At 46.0% G+C, this 19145-nt stretch overlaps 1 protein-coding gene across 1 annotated transcript; it reads left to right on the top strand.

Annotated features, from left to right (window-relative positions):
• Positions 1-3364: 3364 nt before the first annotated feature.
• S100A16 (S100 calcium binding protein A16) lies at positions 3365-18679 on the top strand. The gene is made up of 3 exons (XM_035098756.3): positions 3365-3504; positions 17237-17430; positions 18162-18679. Exons 1-3 carry the CDS (start codon positions 3498-3500, stop codon positions 18324-18326), a joined length of 366 nt encoding a protein of 121 aa, XP_034954647.1. The 5' UTR covers positions 3365-3497; the 3' UTR covers positions 18327-18679.
• Positions 18680-19145: the final 466 nt, after the last annotated feature.

The following is a 19145-nucleotide window of genomic DNA, read 5'->3' as shown; positions in this document are numbered from 1 at the left end:
TGCTGCCAGTATGGTCAATGCTCAATGGCGATGGGAGTTGTAGTTCCACAATGCTCTTGAACTCTGAACTCCCATCAGCCTGAATGAGCATGCCCAGTGGACAGGGATTGTGGGAGGTGTAGTTCAACAATGTCCTCAGGCTCAAGCTCCTATCAGACTCAAGTCATCATGGCCAATGGGCAGAGATGATGGAAGTTGTAGCTCCAGTAGGGAACATCTGGTTTCATGTAGCTTGAAGCATATTAGGTCTCTTAAATGTACAGGAACCTTTGTATAGGTCAATAAAAGTAAAATTGATTCTAATTCTATTTGTACTTGGGTTACTTTTTTCATTCCATCTTTTATTTGTGTTCTGAAATGTCCTGGCCTCTCTTTTTTGCATTTTTCACCAGAGGAAAATAAAATCTCTACGGCTTCATTCATATCCTCTGTGCTGGCGTCTAAATTTATACTGATCTTGTGGAGTCTTTCTGCTGTCCTGAACAATTTGGTCATTACTTCAAAATGGTTTTCTCGTGTATGAAAAGCTATGCCTCACATTCCATGAACTCCCTGATACCAGGCATCATTCAATAATCTCTCCTAAAACAGTACAGACTGTAATCTGTATATTTGCTTTTATTATTATTATTATTATTATTATTATTATTATTATTATTATTATTCAGAGCATTACTGCTCTTTGGCCAGAGAAGCTCCCAGAACAGCTTACAGATCAATAAAAAGAACTGAGTCCCTGCTCTGGGGCTTACCTGCTAAAAAGACACAACACAAAAGGAAAAGGCGATGGGAAGGGAAAAGGAAAACATGTGAAGCCAGGCCCCGAATTCTTAACATTGCAAGGTTCTTAGATATGCATACCTTGATTTAAAAGCAAAACCCCAAATTCTTCTCCGACCTCAGAATTAACTTAGCATCCCTCTTTCTTTCTCACACGCAGCAGGAAATGCCTCTTCTATTAAAGATAAGGCCTTCAGTGATGCATACTTACGGTAATCACTTTAAAAAATGAAATCCTTCTTGTTTCAGCACCATTGCAATATTCTTACTCTATGACAATGCTTTAATTGATCGAACAATTCAGACGATGACAACTCTACAAAGATTTCTTTAATTGCAATGTCACATCTAGACATCCAAACGCTGTGGGGCACTGGCCCCTCAATATGTAAAATAGCAAACATGTACATAAAATACATATCATGTTAAGTCTAGTCTATGAAAACTGCGGAAAGTGGGGGCAGCTGGTTGAAATGCAAAGCTGTTCCCCACAATCAGTGCCGGATTTATGTATAAGCTAAACAAGCTATAGCTTAGGGCCCTACTCTCTTGGGCCCCCCCAAAAAATTTAAAGAAAAAAACCTAGATGTACATTTCCAAAATATAAGATAAAAAACAAATAAAATAAAACCTACATACAGCAACAGTGTTTTGTATTGTGTAGGTTCCTATTTTGTTATGTGCAAATGGCTTTAGATACCTATTAGGTCCATAAATTACCATATAACATATATTCAACACAAAAGACAGCGACAATTTGTTGTCGACAAATGACAGCTGGACATATAAAGGGCCCCATTCGCTTCAGTAGCTTAGGGCCTCATCAAACCTAAATCTGGCCCTGCCCACAATACAGTGGTACCTCGCAAGACAAATTTAATTCGTTCCGCGAGTCAATTCGTTTTGTGAAAAATTCATCTTGCGAATCGCGGTTTCCCATAGGAACACATTAATTAAATTTCAATGCATTCCTATGGGAAACCGCGATTCACAAGACGAATTTTTCGCAAAACGAATTTGTCTTGCGAGTCACCATCTGATCGCAAGACGCATTCGTCTTGCGAAAAATTCGTCTTGCAGGGCATTCGTCTTGCGAGGTACCACTGTACAATGCATTTTTGTATGTTGTGTTCCTGAACATATGCATTTGGGGGGCATGATTTACCCCTAGCAGATGCATTTTTGTAGACAAGACTTGGCTGCACTGCAAAAATCTGGAGAAGTGTGAATTTCAAAGGATAGCTGTGCAAAATTAAGGAGGTTCGCCTACAGATGGAGGTAAACAATAATACCACTCTAATCACTGTGAAGGCGATTTATCAAGTCACCATCATCTGTGGCCATGTTAATATCAGGTAACTGATAGGTGAATGGCTGCACTTCCCTGCCAGATTTTCCCCACAGGAAATGTGCCACCAGGCAGGATTGAACTCTCTGCTCATCAGCTGATGAGTGGGGGCTAAATCTTGCTCCTTTAGTTGCATACCAGTTCTCTGGGGAGGGAGGCGGAAGGGGCAATTTCAGCAAATCCAATCCTTCTCCCTGTGCATCAAGTTGATATCGATGCCAGTGATGCCAAATGATTGACATGGGAGTGTGGTTTGGGGGGAAATGGCCTTTTAGGCAAAATTGGGTATATTAGATATACAGGTGGGTGGTGCTGGAGGAGACTCTTGAGAGTCCCATGGACTGCAAGAAGATCAAACCTATCCATTCTGAAGGAAATCAGCCCTGAGTGCTCACTGGAAGGACAGATCCTGAAGCTGAGGCTCCAATACTTTGGCCACCTCATGAGAAGAGAAGACTCCCTGGAAGAGACCCTGATGTTGGGAAAGATGGAGGGCACAAGGAGAAGGGGACGACAGAGGACGAGATGGTTGGACAGTGTTCTTGAGGCTACGAACATGAGTTTGACCAAACTGCGGGAGGCAGTGGAAGACAGGAGTGCCTGGCGTGCTCTGGTCCATGGGGTCACGAAGAGTCGGACACGACTAAACGACTAAACAACAGCCATGTTGATCTGTCATAGTCATAATAAATAACAAGATGAAGTATGAATTTATTTATTTTTAAATAATTCCAGTGGCACCTTTAAGATCAACTAAATATAAGCTTTCAAGGTATCAGCTTTCGTGTGTAATACACACTTCGTCACATACTCACTCACGAAAGCTCATACCTTGAAAGCTAGCCAAATGTCTCCATCGACAATGGAGTTAACCATGGAGGCTTTGGCACTGCTGTGCACTTTGTCTGTAATATCTGGTACTGCTGCCCCCTCTTGGAGGCAGGATACTGGGTAAATGTTTTTTTGTTTAAATGATTTTTTGTTTAAACACCCTGGCCGCTCTGGCTGCCCATACCTTGGGCCTTACACACCGGCGCAGAGCGTGGGCGATGCTCTGTATCACCAGCAAGAAGAACAAGAAGGACCGTGAAGCGCATCCTCCGGTTTTGCAATGGCTTGCCTGATGATGCCAGGTGAGTTGCAGAGCCGCGCCAGGAGGAACGCCCCAAAAAGGGTGTCTGAGGCACAGGAGGGGAAGACATATTTCTCTTTAAAAGGAGGTGGGGCTGGCCTCGTGACACAGGCATTGGGTGGATGCAAGAGGTGGGAGGTGTCTAATCTCATATAGCCCAGCCAACATTTGGACGAAACAGGCAGACGGACTCAGAAGTCTTTGGTCGACGAGAGACACACAGCACACTACACAACCATGCCAGGTAAGGAACATCCAACACATCGCGGTCTGTTTGTTTACCGCACGGGGGAAAGGGCTTCCTTCTCAGGACCCTACGGTGAGACGTTGGTCTTCTTTCAACCTGGAATGTAGCTAGGAAGTTTCTGAGGACATGTCTCTACAGGTCTTGGTGGAGCAAGTGCCGTCGTTTGATGGGTGTGTCAGGGAAATGTCCCTGGGAAGCAAAAAGATCTGGGATGAAAGAGATGTGGGGGCTGGGATCAGAATTGGGGAAAGGAATTAAGAACCCAGAGCTGGTCTTAAAGGTAAAGGGTAAAGGGACCCCTGACCATTAGGTCCAGTTGTGACCGACTCTGGGGTTGCGGCGCTCATCTCGCGTTATTGGCCGAGGGAGCCGGTGTACAGCTTCCAGGTCATGTGGCCAGCATGACAAAGCCGCTTCTGGCGAACCAGAGCAGCACACAGAAACACCGTTTACCTTCCTGCGGTAGCGGTACCTATTTATCTACTTGCACTTTGACGTGCTTTCGAACTGCTAGGTTGGCAGGAGCAGGGACTGAGCAACGGGAGCTCACCCCGTCGCGGGGATTTGAACCGCCAACCTTCTGATTGGCAAGCCCTAGGCTCTGTGGTTTAACCCACAGCGCCACCCGCTGGTCTTAGGGTCTCGCTAAACCACTGGGTCTGGACTCGGGTTGGGCTATGCTCAAAATCTTGCACGATCTCCTTCGTTTACTGGATTCCAGAAGCTCACCAATGTGCGTGAAAGTTATGCAGACAAAGGATCTAAATTAGGGGTAGGCAACCTTAGGCCCGGATGTGGCCCAATCACTTTCTCAATCCGGCCCACGGACGGTCTGGGAATCAGCATGTTTTTACATGAGTAGAATGTGTCCTTTTATCTAAAATGCATCTCTGGGTTATTTGTGGGGCCCGCCTGGTGTTTTTACATGAGTAGAATGTGTGCTTTTATTTAAAATGCATCTCTGGGTTATTTGTGGGGCATAGGAATTCGTTCATTCCCCCCCCCCTTCAAAATATAGTCCAGCCCACCACATGGTCTGAGGGACGGTGGACCGGCCCATGGCTGAGAAAGGTTGCTGACCCCTGATCTAAATCCTAACCAATCTGTGACTGATGAAACCATCGGACTATAGGGAACTATTCTACTGAGTCAGACCAGAGGTCCATCTAGCCCCAAAACTGTCCAGTTTTAGGACAGGAATCTGTTCTTCCCACCCCTTCCAGGAGATGCCTGTGATTTAACCTGGGAACTCTCCATGAAAACCTCTCCATCTGGCCCTGAGATACAGCCTTTCCCCTGAAAAAGTGTGTGAATCATGCTTGGGAGAATCTCTCGGCCGGATCACGTCAAGTCCAGCATTCTTAGCAAGAATCCATCCACTATGTGGTCAGCCGATGGCCCATGAGTGATCTGCTCTGGTACAAGGCAGCTTTCTAAGTTTTTAAGCTTCAGTATAAGAGAGACCGAGCTGCTTCTGGATACCGGTTACTGGGATCCACAGGTGGGGCTTGTGTTCGAATCCTGGTTGCCGGTTTCCCACAGGCACTGTTTGAACTGCCAGCCACTGTTTGAACAGGATGCTGGACTAGATGGGCCATTGGCCTGATCCGGCAACAGGCTTTTAAGGACAGGGGTTCTGCGTGGAGAACTTGCACTTCTCCACATTTTGCGATGCAGTGATGTGTTTGAAAAATGCACCCGCCAGGGTGAAGCATGTGTATAAATGCGCATAGCACGTATGTGAAGACGGCTCGACAAAGATTGCTTGACGAAAAAATGTGTGTATCAGGAGAAATCTTTAGGAAAGTGCTGGTGTGTTTTCAAGGGGATTTTAAAAGGAAGCTGCAACCAGATGTGGAAATATGGATAACTTTAATACTGGGGAAATGAGAAATGGAGAAACAGTGAAGCCGGCATGTTTGCTCATCCCCAGGCATTGCTAACCGCTTTTTGAAAACAGGGATTTCCATAGGGCCTAAGTACAACGCATTTGGTCTGAACCCAACCCACTGCTCTTGTCCACCTCTCTGAGATGATGATGATGATGATGATTGAAATGGCACATTAGTTTAGGTGCTCCCTTTCCAAGGATGAAAGGCAGCTGTCTGTCTATATCAGATTAGGTTTAATGGTCCTAGGACAGCCTAAAAAAGGAATGACTTTTAAGCCACTTGGATGACTTTTAAGACATCTGAAGGCAGCCCTGTGTGGAGAAGCCTTTTAATGTGTACTGTTTTATTATGTTTTTATATATGTTGGAAGCCACCCAGAGTGGCTGGGACAACCCAGTCATAGAATCATAGAATCATAGAGCTGGAAGAGACCACAAGGGCCATCCAGTCCAACTCCCTGCCAAGCAGGAAACACCATCAAAGCATTCCTGATATATGGCTGTCAAGCCTCTGCTTAAAGACCTCCAAAGAAAGAGACTCCACCACACTCCTTGGTAGCAAATTCCACTGTCGAACAGCTCTTACTGTCAGGAAGTTCTTCCTAATGTTTAGGTGGAATCTTCTTTCTTGTAGTTTGAACCATTGCTCTGTGTCCGCTTCTCTGGAGCAGCAGAAAACAACCTTTCTCCCTCCTCTATATGACATCCTCAGATGGGCAGGGTATTATATTATTATTATTATTATTATTATTATTATTATTATTATTATTACACACTGACTGAAGTCCCACAGAACAGAGCTGGACTTTATTCCCAAGGAAGCATGCACAGGCTTTCATTGCAGAATAAACAAATCAGATCCTTGGTCCATCTAACTGAGGGCTTTCCCCAACCTGGTGGCCTTCAGACATTTTGGACTACAACTCCCATTAGCCTCAGACAACGGTCAGGACGGATGATAGCAGAAGTTCAACACCACCTGGAGGATGCAGACCTACCTTAAGATGCCAGATTTTGAACTTGGGACCTTCGACATGCAAGGCAGATGTCCGACTACCGGGTACATTGGCAACTTGCATAAGGACTGCGGCTCAGCGGCAGAGCAGCTCTCTTGCATGCAGAAGGTGCCAGGATCAACACCCCCCCCATGGCTTTTCCAGGTGGGGCTGGGAATGTCTCCTCCCTGAAGACTTGGAGAGCAGCTGCCAGACAACACTGAGCAAGATAGATCAATGGTCTGACTCTGTATGTTCAAAGGAGTGCACACTTTCCAGAAAGAGCCTCAGATCATGCCAAACTGTCAAAACAGCCGACGGGAGGGGTAGAAAACTGCAACAAGTTTCAGCTTGATTGACCAAATACGAGCAGCATTTGGACAGAAAGCTCTGCGGCGATGAAGAATAGTCTTCTCTGTCTGCCCAGACTTAGAGACTTCTCCGCGGAGGGTGTGTCTGAAGTACCCAGCCTGTCCTCTAAGAAAGTTTGCCCACCCCTCTGTACTGAAATGAATCTGTTTCGATGTGGGTCTGCCAATAGCTCTGTGGGACATTCCATGTAAGTTCTGAAAGTTGACGTCTTTACGGCCAGGAAGGAAGCTTCTACGCAGACTTCCGATCCACAACCGGCTATGCATCTAACCACCCTAAAATAAATAGCCAACACCATCTAGAGATCCCCATGTTTCGAGAAGAAGCATCAGAAGTAGAGCTTCCATAAGCGAGTTTATTTCTCAGCTCCTGACCATCTCCAAATAGGGATTTTCAAAAAGGCAGGGCAAAGGCGCTTGGAATACAAGCAGCGTCCATAACTCAGTGGAAGAGGATGTTCTTTTGAACTGGAAGGATGAGGAGTAGGCATGGGGGCGGGTTTTCAAATTCAGTACAAGTTTGAAGGCAAGCCGATCAGGTTTGCGGCTGCTGAAATGATTTGAGAATTGAAATGGAGCCGTCTTTCACAATTGAACTTTCTCTGAATTTTGCAACGCAGTTCTCCAACCAACCAAGGTTGACAAAAAAATAATGTATTAGGGGAAATTGTGCATGAAAGTTGACGCCTTGGTGAAAATAACTTTGAAGAATGCATTTTATTAGGGGAAAGGGCTTATTACACAAATGTGTACTTTTGTCAAAACTGTGTATGGGGAAAAAATGTAATTATTAGGTGAAATCCACTCCAAAATGCTGGTGGGTTTTCACGAGGTTTTTTTTAAAAAAAAAAAACCCTGAAAATTGCTGCAGAAATGTGGAGACTCAAATTTCAAATTGGAAAAATGAGGAATCCAAAAATGAGTAACCTAAACTGACAAATCCTTCTATTCCTAGCTGGGGGTGGGGGCACAACTATCCATTTCAGTTGCTCTTGCTTTCTCCTATTTCCTATTGCTCTTCCTCTCATTGATTCATTTATTTTTGTCACGATCATTCATTACTCCAGAAATTTGCCTTGAGCCCCAATCATGGAGATGGGGTGCACACATATTTTAAATAAATGAATTCTCATTTCTAAAAAAAGAATGCCAGGGACAGATAAGTGTGTAGGCAGCCACCAAATTTGCAATGGGGTCTTCAGCCACAGAATAAAAAGCCAGAATGACACAACTCTGGGTGGGGCGGGGGGTCTATTGTTATTATTATTATTTGAATGATTGTTTTTATCATCAACCAAGTACACCCCCAAAAGTAAGGTTAAGGGTTAGAGTTGGAACACAGCACATTTGCTCCTAGCTGGGATGAAATGGAAGCAGTAATTAAAATGTTCCCAGGCCCACAGGATTCCAGCCTGTTATACTGCCTCAGCAACCTGTTTAAAATTGCTGATGAGCTCTAAATAATAAACTGGAATTTGGAAGAGGATTGACAGCTGGGCTTCTCTAGCATGCTGTGACTTAGATCAGACTATTATTATTATTATTATTATTATTATTATTATTATTATTATACCCTACCCATCTGGCTGGGTTTTCCCAACCACTCTGGGCGGCTTCCAGCAAAATATTAAAATACAATAATTCATCAAATACTAAAAGCTTCCCTAAACAGGGCTGCCTTCAGATGTCTTCTAAAAGTCAGGTAGTTGTTTATTTCCTTGACATCTAATGGGAGGGCGTTCCACAGGGCGGGCGCCACCACCGAGAAGGCCCTCTGCCTGGTTCCCTGTAACCTTGCTTCTCGCAATGAGGGAACTGCTAGAAGGCCCTCGGAGCTGGACCTCAGTGTCCGGGCAGAACAATGGGGGTGGAGATGCTCCTTCAGGTATTTGTAGCAACAGGCCAGGAAATACATATTTGTAGGAAATAGGAGGGCACCTTTAAGCATGTGCAGAGTGCTGAAGCCTCTTCTTTGAGGAGAGAGGACTCCCACAACAGCCAGCGTCATAGGTAGATAGCGATGGCATGGCAGGAACCTTCCAGGTAAGGAAGAACTCTTGCTATGTTCAGAAGAGAACCTCCACGTTCTAAGGCAGTCTACCGCAGAATGCTAAACGCTGGAAACAGCCAAGGCTCTGAGTCATGTGTTCTTTGGAATTGCAAGTGGGGGAGAGTTGCTGTGGTGCGCCCAGCATGCTGGCTTCCCACCTGGTTGGCTGCTGCGAGGACAGGACGCTGGACTGGATGGGCCAGTCAAAAATTGAATCAACCTTGCGAGAGCTTGCCAGACTAGGTGGGAAGGAACGGAGAAACCCGCCGAGGGTGTGGCATGGGCAAGCCCTCTCTTGCTCGGTCTGCTAGGTACAAAACACCTTTGAAACCTCACACCCCAGGGCTGCTCCTCTTCAGCCGGCTTGTCTGTGGGAGAAAACATTTGCTCCATCTCTCTGATCCATTTGAAATGTCGGTGTACCAAATTCTGCCCTAAGCGGGTGCTTTTGTACCAGGAGCCGGGGCCCAGGGACACCCGGGGGGGTACCATGTTGGCTAACCCCCCCCTTGCTGCTAGAATTAAAGGAGACAAGTTATTTCTGTTTCCTCTTGCTCATGTGTGGCTAATTTGCAGGATGCCGTCATCGGCCTCGGAACATTCCTCTGCAGTGTCAGGACGGGCCAGAGAGACCAGCTCCCGGGTGGTTGGGCAAGAGTTTTTTGCGGCACCTGTCCTGGTTCCCTATCGTGGTGGGTGGCAACGGCCTCCCACGCTTTCCTGCCTTATCACCCCGGAGCGATGCAGCTGACAGTGACGTGTCACATATACGCAGCTGGCAAGTGGAGTGGCAATCTAAGGGCAGAAGGCTCCCTGGAAAGAATTCCAAGGGTGGGGCAGAATGGACTGCTGGGCACCTGGATGGGGTCCATTTGATGACATAAGAAGCTTGGCCAATAGGGTGGAAGCAGAACATCCCTGCCATGGAGACGAGTGGGAAATGATCGCATTCAGAATATCTGCCATGTTTTGCAATGGTTATTTTATGAATGGATCCCAGGTTATTTTATGAATGAATGGCTGTGGTCATTATGTGAATGAATCCCTGTGGCTCATTTATGAACGAATCCCTGCAGTGTCCTGGGATACTTTTTTTTTGTAATGGTAACAAAAATGCTGGAGAGACATCTCGCTGACCTGCTAAGAGTTCTTCCCTCACCCCTTCTTCATTCCCATCAGGTTATTCTGCTGATGGGACATTTGGGAAGGAGTGATATTGAAACCTTCCCAAAATATCTAAATGTTGTTTTGGATTGGAGCTGCAGGCCGGAAGAGTTTAATTTGGGGAGGGCGGGGGACCAAATTGCTAAACTGGTGGTCATCCAAAAATGTCCCCCTGCCTTTCATTTAATCAGCATTTTGTTACTTTTAAAGTAACAGTGATAAGATAAGAATCATATCCCAAGAATGTTCCTACCACCAGAACTTTTTCAAAGCCTGAGGCAACTTCTGGGCAACTTTTGAGGGGCCACATGTCAGTGGTGGGTGGAGCCACAGGCAAAGTGGGTGGAGCAATGGACGCAAATTTTACCTCTGTAAAATAGGCTAGAATCTACTTGATTTTCTCTCTGGGCAAGCAGGAAGCAATTGCTATGTTTTTTATGATGTTTATATTAATGTTTTTAAAATGTAATTCGCTTGAAGACCTCTGGGTAACAATAACCAACAAGTCGAATTAATACTAATCCTTTTAGTACTATACTATACTATACTATACTATACTATACTATACTATACTATACTATACAGTAATACCTCGGGTTACGAACGCGATCCGTTCCGAATCGCAGTTCGTAACCCGAAAAGTTCGTAAACTGAACGCAACCCGAAGCGCCATTTTGCACATGCGCAAAGCGCGATTTTTGCAATTTTCACGCTTTGCGCATGCGCAGACCGCGCGCGCCGCTTCTGCGCATGCGTGCACGTCGAAAACACTTCCGGGGTTGTGCAGTTCATAACCCGAACTGTTCGCAAACCGAGGTGTTCGTAACCCGAGGTACGACTGTACTATACTATACTATACTATACTATACTATACTATACTATACTATACTATACTATACTATACTATACTATACTGTGGTACCTTGGAAGCCGTACGCCTTGGCTCCCAAACACGAATGATTGAAACCTGGAAGTGAGTGTTCTGGTTTTCGAACGATTTTCAGAAGCCTAATGTCCAGCGTGGCTTCTGCGGCTTTGGTTTTCGAACAGTTCCGGGAGTCGAACGGACTCCCAGAATGCATTCTGTTCGAGAGCCAAGGTACAACTGTCCGATACGATACGATACAATACGATACAATACGATACCGCTGCTGCTGCTGCTGCTGCTGCTGCTGCTGCTGCTGCTGCTGCTGTATTACTGCTAATAGGAATATAAGTATCAGAGTTCAAGGACAGATTCCAGCCAGGAAAAAACACTCGGTGTGAGGCAGTGAGGGACATGGCTTGGAGAGAAGCTATGTGGCCTAGGGAGCATTCCAAGGGGACCACATAGAGACAGCTGGAGGGCCACATTAGGCTCCTGGGACTGAGGTTCATTCCTCTAGATCTTTTGCCTCTGCTGGAGATCAGAGCTGGTTGAGATCCCTGCAGCCTGTCATGAGAGCCCCTAAGTTGCTCTGATTCCCGCCCCCTCCAAACTCCACTTGGGGGCAACAGAGAATTTGTTTCCCATTCCTGGTGCTTGAAGGAGAATTCAAGATGCCTGTCCCTTCCGGCAGAATTCGCCCTGATTTCCACAATGAACAGGATGTCACTTACGGAGGAGATCTGCGTAAACAACTGCATCATTATGATTAAACATAAATCAATCAAGAAGGTGACATCCAGATCAGGAAAGTTAAGGAGGCCAACTCCCACCTTCTTATTCTGTATTTTGTGGGAGGTTTTTCTTCTTATTGGATGTTGTGACATCCTGTGACATCAGCCCATCCTGAAAAGTAGGAAAACACTTAATGAGGCTTTTATTGCTTAACCACTTTAAGCACTTCAGGTTCCTCCCTTTTAAAAGCAGCTCTGGACTTTGAATCTTTTTCAAAGGGCATGCAATAAATCTAGTAAATTTGATAACTGTTAATAGCAATGCTGTATGGATTATTGAGCCTAGGAGAAAGCAACTCCACAAATGTGGCCCTCCGTGTCACTCTTACTGGCCCTCAGAACTCTCTCTCCAGCACTGGTCTATGTCCACGCTTCAGTTTTTGAAGGGGGTAATGTAGGGCTACCATACATCTGGAATTTCCCGGACATATCCAGGATTAGTCCGTCGGAAATAGCGCGGAATTTCAGAAAATCGGGGGGAAATGTCCGGTAAAACCCAGGTGTATAGCAGCTCATGTCGGAAGTGTTTATTTTTTGGCAAATTTACTGGAAAATAGCTCAAAATCCTCTTTCTCCTTTTTTGGGGGAGATTTTGAATAAAAAAGTTCAACAACTTTGCAAAAAAGGAGAGATGTGCATTCAGAAACTCCCCACAGTTTCTAGGGGAATCTGACACTTCTCTTGCCCCGCCCACTGTTGGCATCATGTGCGGCCCCTGAAAGGTTACTTTGGAGGCAACGTGGCCCTCATGTTGAAATGGGGTTCCCACGTCCAGGGAAGCTGCACTGAGTGCAGGAAGCTGCAGCACAACCGCTGGCAAAAGCGAGTCCTTGTTATCGGATCACACTCCTGCTCAGCGATCGGTGCTGGGCCCCTTTGCTATGGGGCTGAGTTCACCTTGGAACTCCCTGCCTATTGACACCCAGGCAGGTTCCTTCACTGCATGATTTTCAGTGCCTGCTAAAGGTATTCTTGTTCAGCAAGCCTATTACTATTAGGAATATATTTATCTACACACTGTCAACCTGACAGGGACTCAGGGCAGATTACAGATAAAAATAGGTCTACTCGAATGTTTGGAAAGTTGATGAGAGTTTTAATATATATATTTAGTCCAGGCATCCCCAAACTCAGCCCTCCAGATGTTTTGGGACTACAATTCCCATCATCCCCGACCACTGGTCCTGTTAGCTAGGGATGATGGTAGTTGTAGCCTCAAAACATCTGGAGGGCCGAGTTTGGGGATGCCTGATTTAATCTGTTGCCATTTTTTAAAATATAGTTTTTATTAAATTTTTCTAATTTACATTTCAAAATATTCATTTAGGCAACCTTAAATCAACGACTTCCTTTCTTCTCTTTCTGTGGTTCATTTTGCATACCGTACATCCCTGCATATTTGACATGAACTAAAGTCTGTTGGCATTTTAACTTTCTGAAAGTCTTAAATTGTTGCTGCCTATTCTCCCTATCTTTTAATATATACAGTGCTTTTTTTCTTTAAAAAAAAATGTTAGGGGTACTCTCGTTTTGACTCAAGGAAATCACCATTTTATAGTTCAAATCGGGGAAAATAAATACAGTAAATGGACAAAAGTACAAAGATTCACAAAATGTTTAGGGGTATGTGTACCCCTGTGCCCGCCCCCAGAAAAAAAGCACTGAATGAAATACACACACACACACACAAACACACACACACACACACACACACACACACACACACGTGTATCTATTACAAAGTATCTTTTTATAATATACTGAAATAAAACAGATACTTAATCTAAAAAAAGAACAGAGGCAGGAAGAATGAAAAAGAGAAAGGGAAAAAGAGAGGAGAGAGAGAGAGAGAGAGAGAGAGAGAGAGAGAGAGAGAGAGAGAAGGTTAAAGACAGATGAAAGATTTTCAGTTCTCTGTCCTGCAGCTAAATAAAGTACAGTATTCTGTCATTAGCATCCAAACATTCTATATTTTATAAACCAAGCTGGCTGCCAATTCTTCTTATCGATAATTGCATTGTTTTATTTTTATTTTTTGCAAACCACTGAGGGTTTCCGTTTCCATTTTAACAATCAAGCGGTGTATAATTTTTATCAAATAAAATTAAAATAAATAAACAGGCTCCCTCGGTGGGAGCCCTGGGCTTAAAGCACATGTCTTCCCCCAACGAATCCTGGAGCTTCACCTGTCGCAGAGCTACAAATCCCTGCGCGTCCTGGGGGAATCTGCATGGAATCTCCAGCTCCCAGTATTCCTTGGGTGATAGGGCGGCGGAGAGCCATTTGCATCAAATGTGCTTTTGATGTGTGGTGAACTTGGTCTCTCCCACGCCCTTGTTCAGTCGCTTCGGTTTTCCCAGGCACCCAGGCAGCTTCCACACCCATGGATGGGATGGAATGAGCGATAGGAAGGTGAGATTTCAGGACACGGTGGATTCCAACACAGCGGGCGCCTTTTTATCAACCCTGTGCTGCTGAGGTGCCTTGCAACAGCAAGGATAGCCCATAATTGTGGCTTTTGCCTGGCACCTCCTACGCCTTCTCGCCCTCCTACGCCCGCTCTGATTGGCTGGGAGGGAGCGGCATTCCATTCCAACGAAGGCCTGGCGACTGGTTTGGCGGATTTCGATCCCGGCACCCGCCTCACTGGGGCTAGGCAGAGCGCCTGCCAAAATATAATTATTGTTAATCGCCTGTACTGGAGTGTGGGTGTTGCGAGCTGGAGGGGAAGGAAGGAAGGAAGGAAGGAAGGAAGGAAGGAAGGAAGGAAGGAAGGAAGGAAGGAAGGAAGGAAGGAAGGAAGGGCAGATTGCAGGGTAGAAGGAAGGATCCTGCAAACCGGCTGGGGTACATTCCTAGGAGCAGCCACCAGAGGTCGCTGTGCAGGAAAGATGGGAGACCGTTGGGAAGGCAAGACTCCATGCAAACTCAGTGGTAGAACATTTCCTTTGCATGCCAGGCCAGTGAGGGGGGTGACCTGGGGGGGACTTATGGGGGCCAGGTTAAGAGACTTAGAGGTCCACATTCGACAACCTGGCCTGAAATTCCCTGACCCTGATCTAGATACCTATTTGAGGAGACAATATCAGATTCGGGCCATCATTTCGGGAACTTACAATGGCCATAAAGAGACAAAGGAGGGTATGAAACCGATACAGGGACTATTGTTTCACATCCAAGTGTTGCATGCCACCCCAGTCTCTGATTGGTGTGAGATTTCACGGGTTCCAGGCTCTCACTCAGATTCCGTGTTTCCTTTTGGAAATCGGGCACAGCAAAGACTGTGGTGTCTTTATGATATATGGGTTATTCACACATATGTACAACCTGAACCTATGATGGAGGGGTTTACAGCATTAATACCCCAAAAGGGTCTTGTTTCTCCCACAGCTGCAGTCTTAGATTCAAACAGATATCAAGCATGCTTTGCTTCTCTGTCGCCTAACTCCTAATTCTCTACTCTAAGCTCTGTTGTGGGAGAGGGACCCCACCCATTTGCCGTCTCATACCAACTCCTCTTTATCCCTTTGTTCTCTTAATGACCCATCACCCAGGGGATTAACAAATGAGGAAGGTAGCCTGATTTAATAAAATGCTAACACTTGCTGATTCCAGGGATTAGACGTGTCTAGCACCATAGCTGCCAAGTTATCCCTTTTTTAAAGGGATTTTCCCTTATGCTGAATAGGCTTCCTCGCGAGAAAAGGGAAAACTTGGCAGCTATGGTCTAGCACACAGTTTAGCACCCTAAACCTTAATTAGGTTAATAAAAAAAATTCCTTCAGTAGCACCTTAAAGACCAACTAAGTTTTTATTTTGGTATGAGCTTTCGTGTGCATGCACACTTCTGCATGCACACGAAAGCTCATACCAAAATAAAAACTTAGTTGGTCTTTAAGGTGCTACTGAAGGAATTTTTTTTATTTTACTTCGATCCAGACCAACACGGCTACCTACCTGTAACCTTAATTAGGTTCTAACACTAGCTAGAGCCAGGGATTATAGTTGTCTGGCACTCACAAACTCATAACAGTATGTTGGTTGCTCAATGATCTTCCAGCCAGGAAGTGGCTTCCACCATCCATCTCCCTGCAGAATGATGCAACTTCAGGGAATTCTGAGATAACCCTGGTTGCAATGAGTCATCATTCCTTCACCTTGCTCTTTCCAGCTCCCGCTAAAAACATTTTTGTTTCAACAGGCCTACCCAGACATGTTGGATGATGATGCATGTCAACATGTTTTTAATTTATTTTTGGTTGCTTAATGTTCCCCTTAGTTGTTTTAACTGGTTTTCCTCATAATGTTATCCTTTTATTCTCTTTGTGAACTGCACTGCGGGCTGGTTTACTTTACGATCATGTAGTTTGAAATGAATAAAATAAATAACCATCCCCTGGAATGTTAGCACAAATGTCAGCCGTGCTGACAAGGCCAAGGTGGCAGTTTCAATCCCTGTAAGAGACAACTGCATATTCCGATCCTGGTCCGACTGCATTGGCTACCGATTAGTTTCTGGGCCCAATTCAAAGTGCTGGTTTTGACCTATAAAGCCTTAAACAGCTCAGGACCGCAATACCTCAAGGACCGCCTCTTTCCATATGAACCTACCCGGACCCTGAGATCATCCTCTGAGGCCCTTCTTCATGTGCCACCTCCTTCAGAGGTCCGGAGGGTGGCAACACAAGAACAGGGCCTTCTCTGCAGTGGCTCCCCGCCTGTGGAGTGCTCTCCCCAGGGAAGTTTGCCTGGCGTCTTCATTATACACCTTTAGGCACCAGGCAAAAATGTTCCCTTTTAACCAGGCCTTTGCTTAACCAATCAACATCCTATACCAGACATGGCCAAACTTGGCCCTCCAGCTGTTTTGGGACTACAACTCCCATCATCCCTAGCTAATAGGAACAGTGGTCAGGGATGCTGGGAACTGTAGTCCCAAAACAGCTGAAGCCTCCTAGGCTCTTAACTATCTACCTGTTATGAAATAATAATTTTGATCAAGTTAGAAAAACAAAATACATATATACCTAGGTATTATCGCAATGTATACCTACTGTTTCACTAAAGGACTTTCAACTTTGTGCACTCATTTACCAAAGACATGCCGCACCACCGCTGGCGCTTATCATTCACAACGACGGCGGTTGTCATTCTCAACGGCACTGTGCACACAAAAGTAACTAAATTTGGGGGCCCTGGGCTGGGCGGATCTTTGCACCCTGGCGGCCCTGTGTGAAATGCTTTAAAGAATGGCTTATCCACTAAATGTTGTGTATTGTATATATGCAGGCATCCCCAAACTTCGTCCCTCCAGGTGTTTTGGGCTACAATTCCCATCTTCCCCAACCACTGGTCCTGTTAGCTAGGGATCATGGGAGTTGTAGGCCAAAACATCTGGAGGGCTGCAGTTTGGGGATGCCTGGTATAAGGTATGGGGTATCTTTGGGTTCCCAGATGTTGCTGAAACAAATCTCCTATTGCCCCTGGCATTCTGAGCTACACCTGGGGGGGCCCAAGCTTCCCCACACCTGGGGCATATGTCCCATCCATGAATTGGGAAAGGATGCTGATTGATGACGTACTTCCGTTTTCCCTCTAGGATGCAAGGGAGGAGGAGCCAAAGGAGGAGACGTCATGGCCGGCGACCCCTCTGAGCTGGAATGGGCCATCCAGACGCTGTCGAAGAACTACGACAAGTACGCCGGCAAAGGGTGCTGTTGCAGCAAGAAGCGCGGGATCAGCCAGGCTGGCTTCCGGAAGATGCTCACCCATGAGCTCAACCACATGTTGACGGTGAGATGAAGGATGGAGGAGGATTCAGAGGGTGCTGCAGTGCTACCCATTGCTAAGTCAAACTGTCAGTGCATCAAGCCAGTGCCGGATTTACGTATAAGCTAAACAAGCTACAGCTTAAGGCCCCACTCTCTTGCCCCCCCCCCAAATTCACTATTAATATACTTTTTCTTAATTGTATTTCAGTCCAACCATTACTTTGATAAAATACATATTTTGTTATGTGCAAATGGCTTTAGATACCTATTAGGTCCGTAAATTACCATATAGCATATATTCAACAGAAAAAACAGCGACAATTTGTTGTTGACAAAGGACAGCTGGGCATATAAAGGGCCCCATTACCTTCAGTAGCTTAGGGCCTCATCAAACCTAAATCCGCCCCTGCATCTAGCCCAGTTTTCCCGACACGGACTAGGAGATAAATGGAGATGTGGGCAATGATAAGCTATTGCATGGTGCTTCTAAATGAAATAGTTAGGTGGTGAGAAGAGGGTCTATTGCACCCCTTGGCTAGGAGTCCAAACTCATCTGTGACCCACCTATTAAAGGGAGCAATTCAACTTTCCATATCCTCTTTCGCAGAAAAGTGTCCCAAATGTGTCATGAGACGTCACCTAGTGAGGTGGAACCCGACCTCCCCATGTGGTGGAAGTGTCTAAGCCCTTAGGCTCCTTGTCTTCCTGTCCTGCTTTTCTCACTCGGTTCATTCCTCCTCTTCCCCCATCCAGGACACCAAAAACAAGCAAGCGGCCAACAAACTGATCTGTGACCTGGATGAGAATCAGGACGGACTCATCAGCTTCCACGAGTACTGGAACCTGATTGGTGGCATCGCCAGCCCAATCTCCTGCCTGATCCGACAGCAGGAGGAGAGCGTGAAGTTCACCAAGTAGAGAGAGCCCACAGGAGAGCGAGAGAGAACGCCAGCTGCTCGCACCACCCCGAGCCCCTTCTATCTCTCCCCCCACATTCCGACTCCCGGCCTTAACCTTGCCGTCATTCCAGATCCCCCTGTTGGCTGGGCTGCACATCACACGGCCCATCAGCATTTGGGCCTGAAAGCTGAACTCTACAACTCGTTTTGAAATTATCCGTCCACTTATTGAATTCTTTTCGACACCTGCAATTGGGGTATCGTGTCTGGGAGGGTGACGGGTGGTTGTGCGGAGGGGGTGGCCATGTTCCATGGGGATCCAGCCAGCTGTGTCAGACTGTGAAGAGTGTTGCAATAAAGCCTTGATTCGGATCAGAGTATCAGTCGTGTGATTGCCTCTCCCTTTTGGGGGTAACCTTTCTCAAGCAAGCTTCCGGTGCTCATTGAGGCCATTGAATTCCCAATGAAACTCCTCCAGTTGCTACATTCTACGCCAGGCAGACCCGAAGACTTTCCCTGCCCTTTGTCACCAGCTGAGATATGCAGTCTCTCAACATGGAGGCTCCATTTAGCTGGCCTGGCTGTTATCCGTCCAACGAGCTCCTCTTCCCCCATTCATTTGCTAAGCTCTCTCTCTCTCTCTTAAATAAAGCCATCTGAGATCATGGCAACCGGCACATCTTGTGCCAATGAGTCCCACAGGCTAACCATGGGTTGGGCGAAGCATTTTCTTCTGTCTGACTTGACTCTACTGCAGAGCACCTTCATCAAGTGACCCCGAGTTCTAGCAGTATGAAAGCATGTGCCAGGGGGGAGAGACCTCTACAAACCTGCCTCT

Source organism: Zootoca vivipara, chromosome 16 (assembly GCF_965207765.1).
Source record: "Zootoca vivipara chromosome 16, rZooViv2.hap1.1, whole genome shotgun sequence".
In the NCBI taxonomy this organism is placed as follows: domain Eukaryota; kingdom Metazoa; phylum Chordata; class Lepidosauria; order Squamata; family Lacertidae; genus Zootoca; species Zootoca vivipara.
The sequence above is the reverse complement of the archived record's forward strand: the minus strand, read 5'-3'. Positions and strand labels throughout refer to the sequence as shown.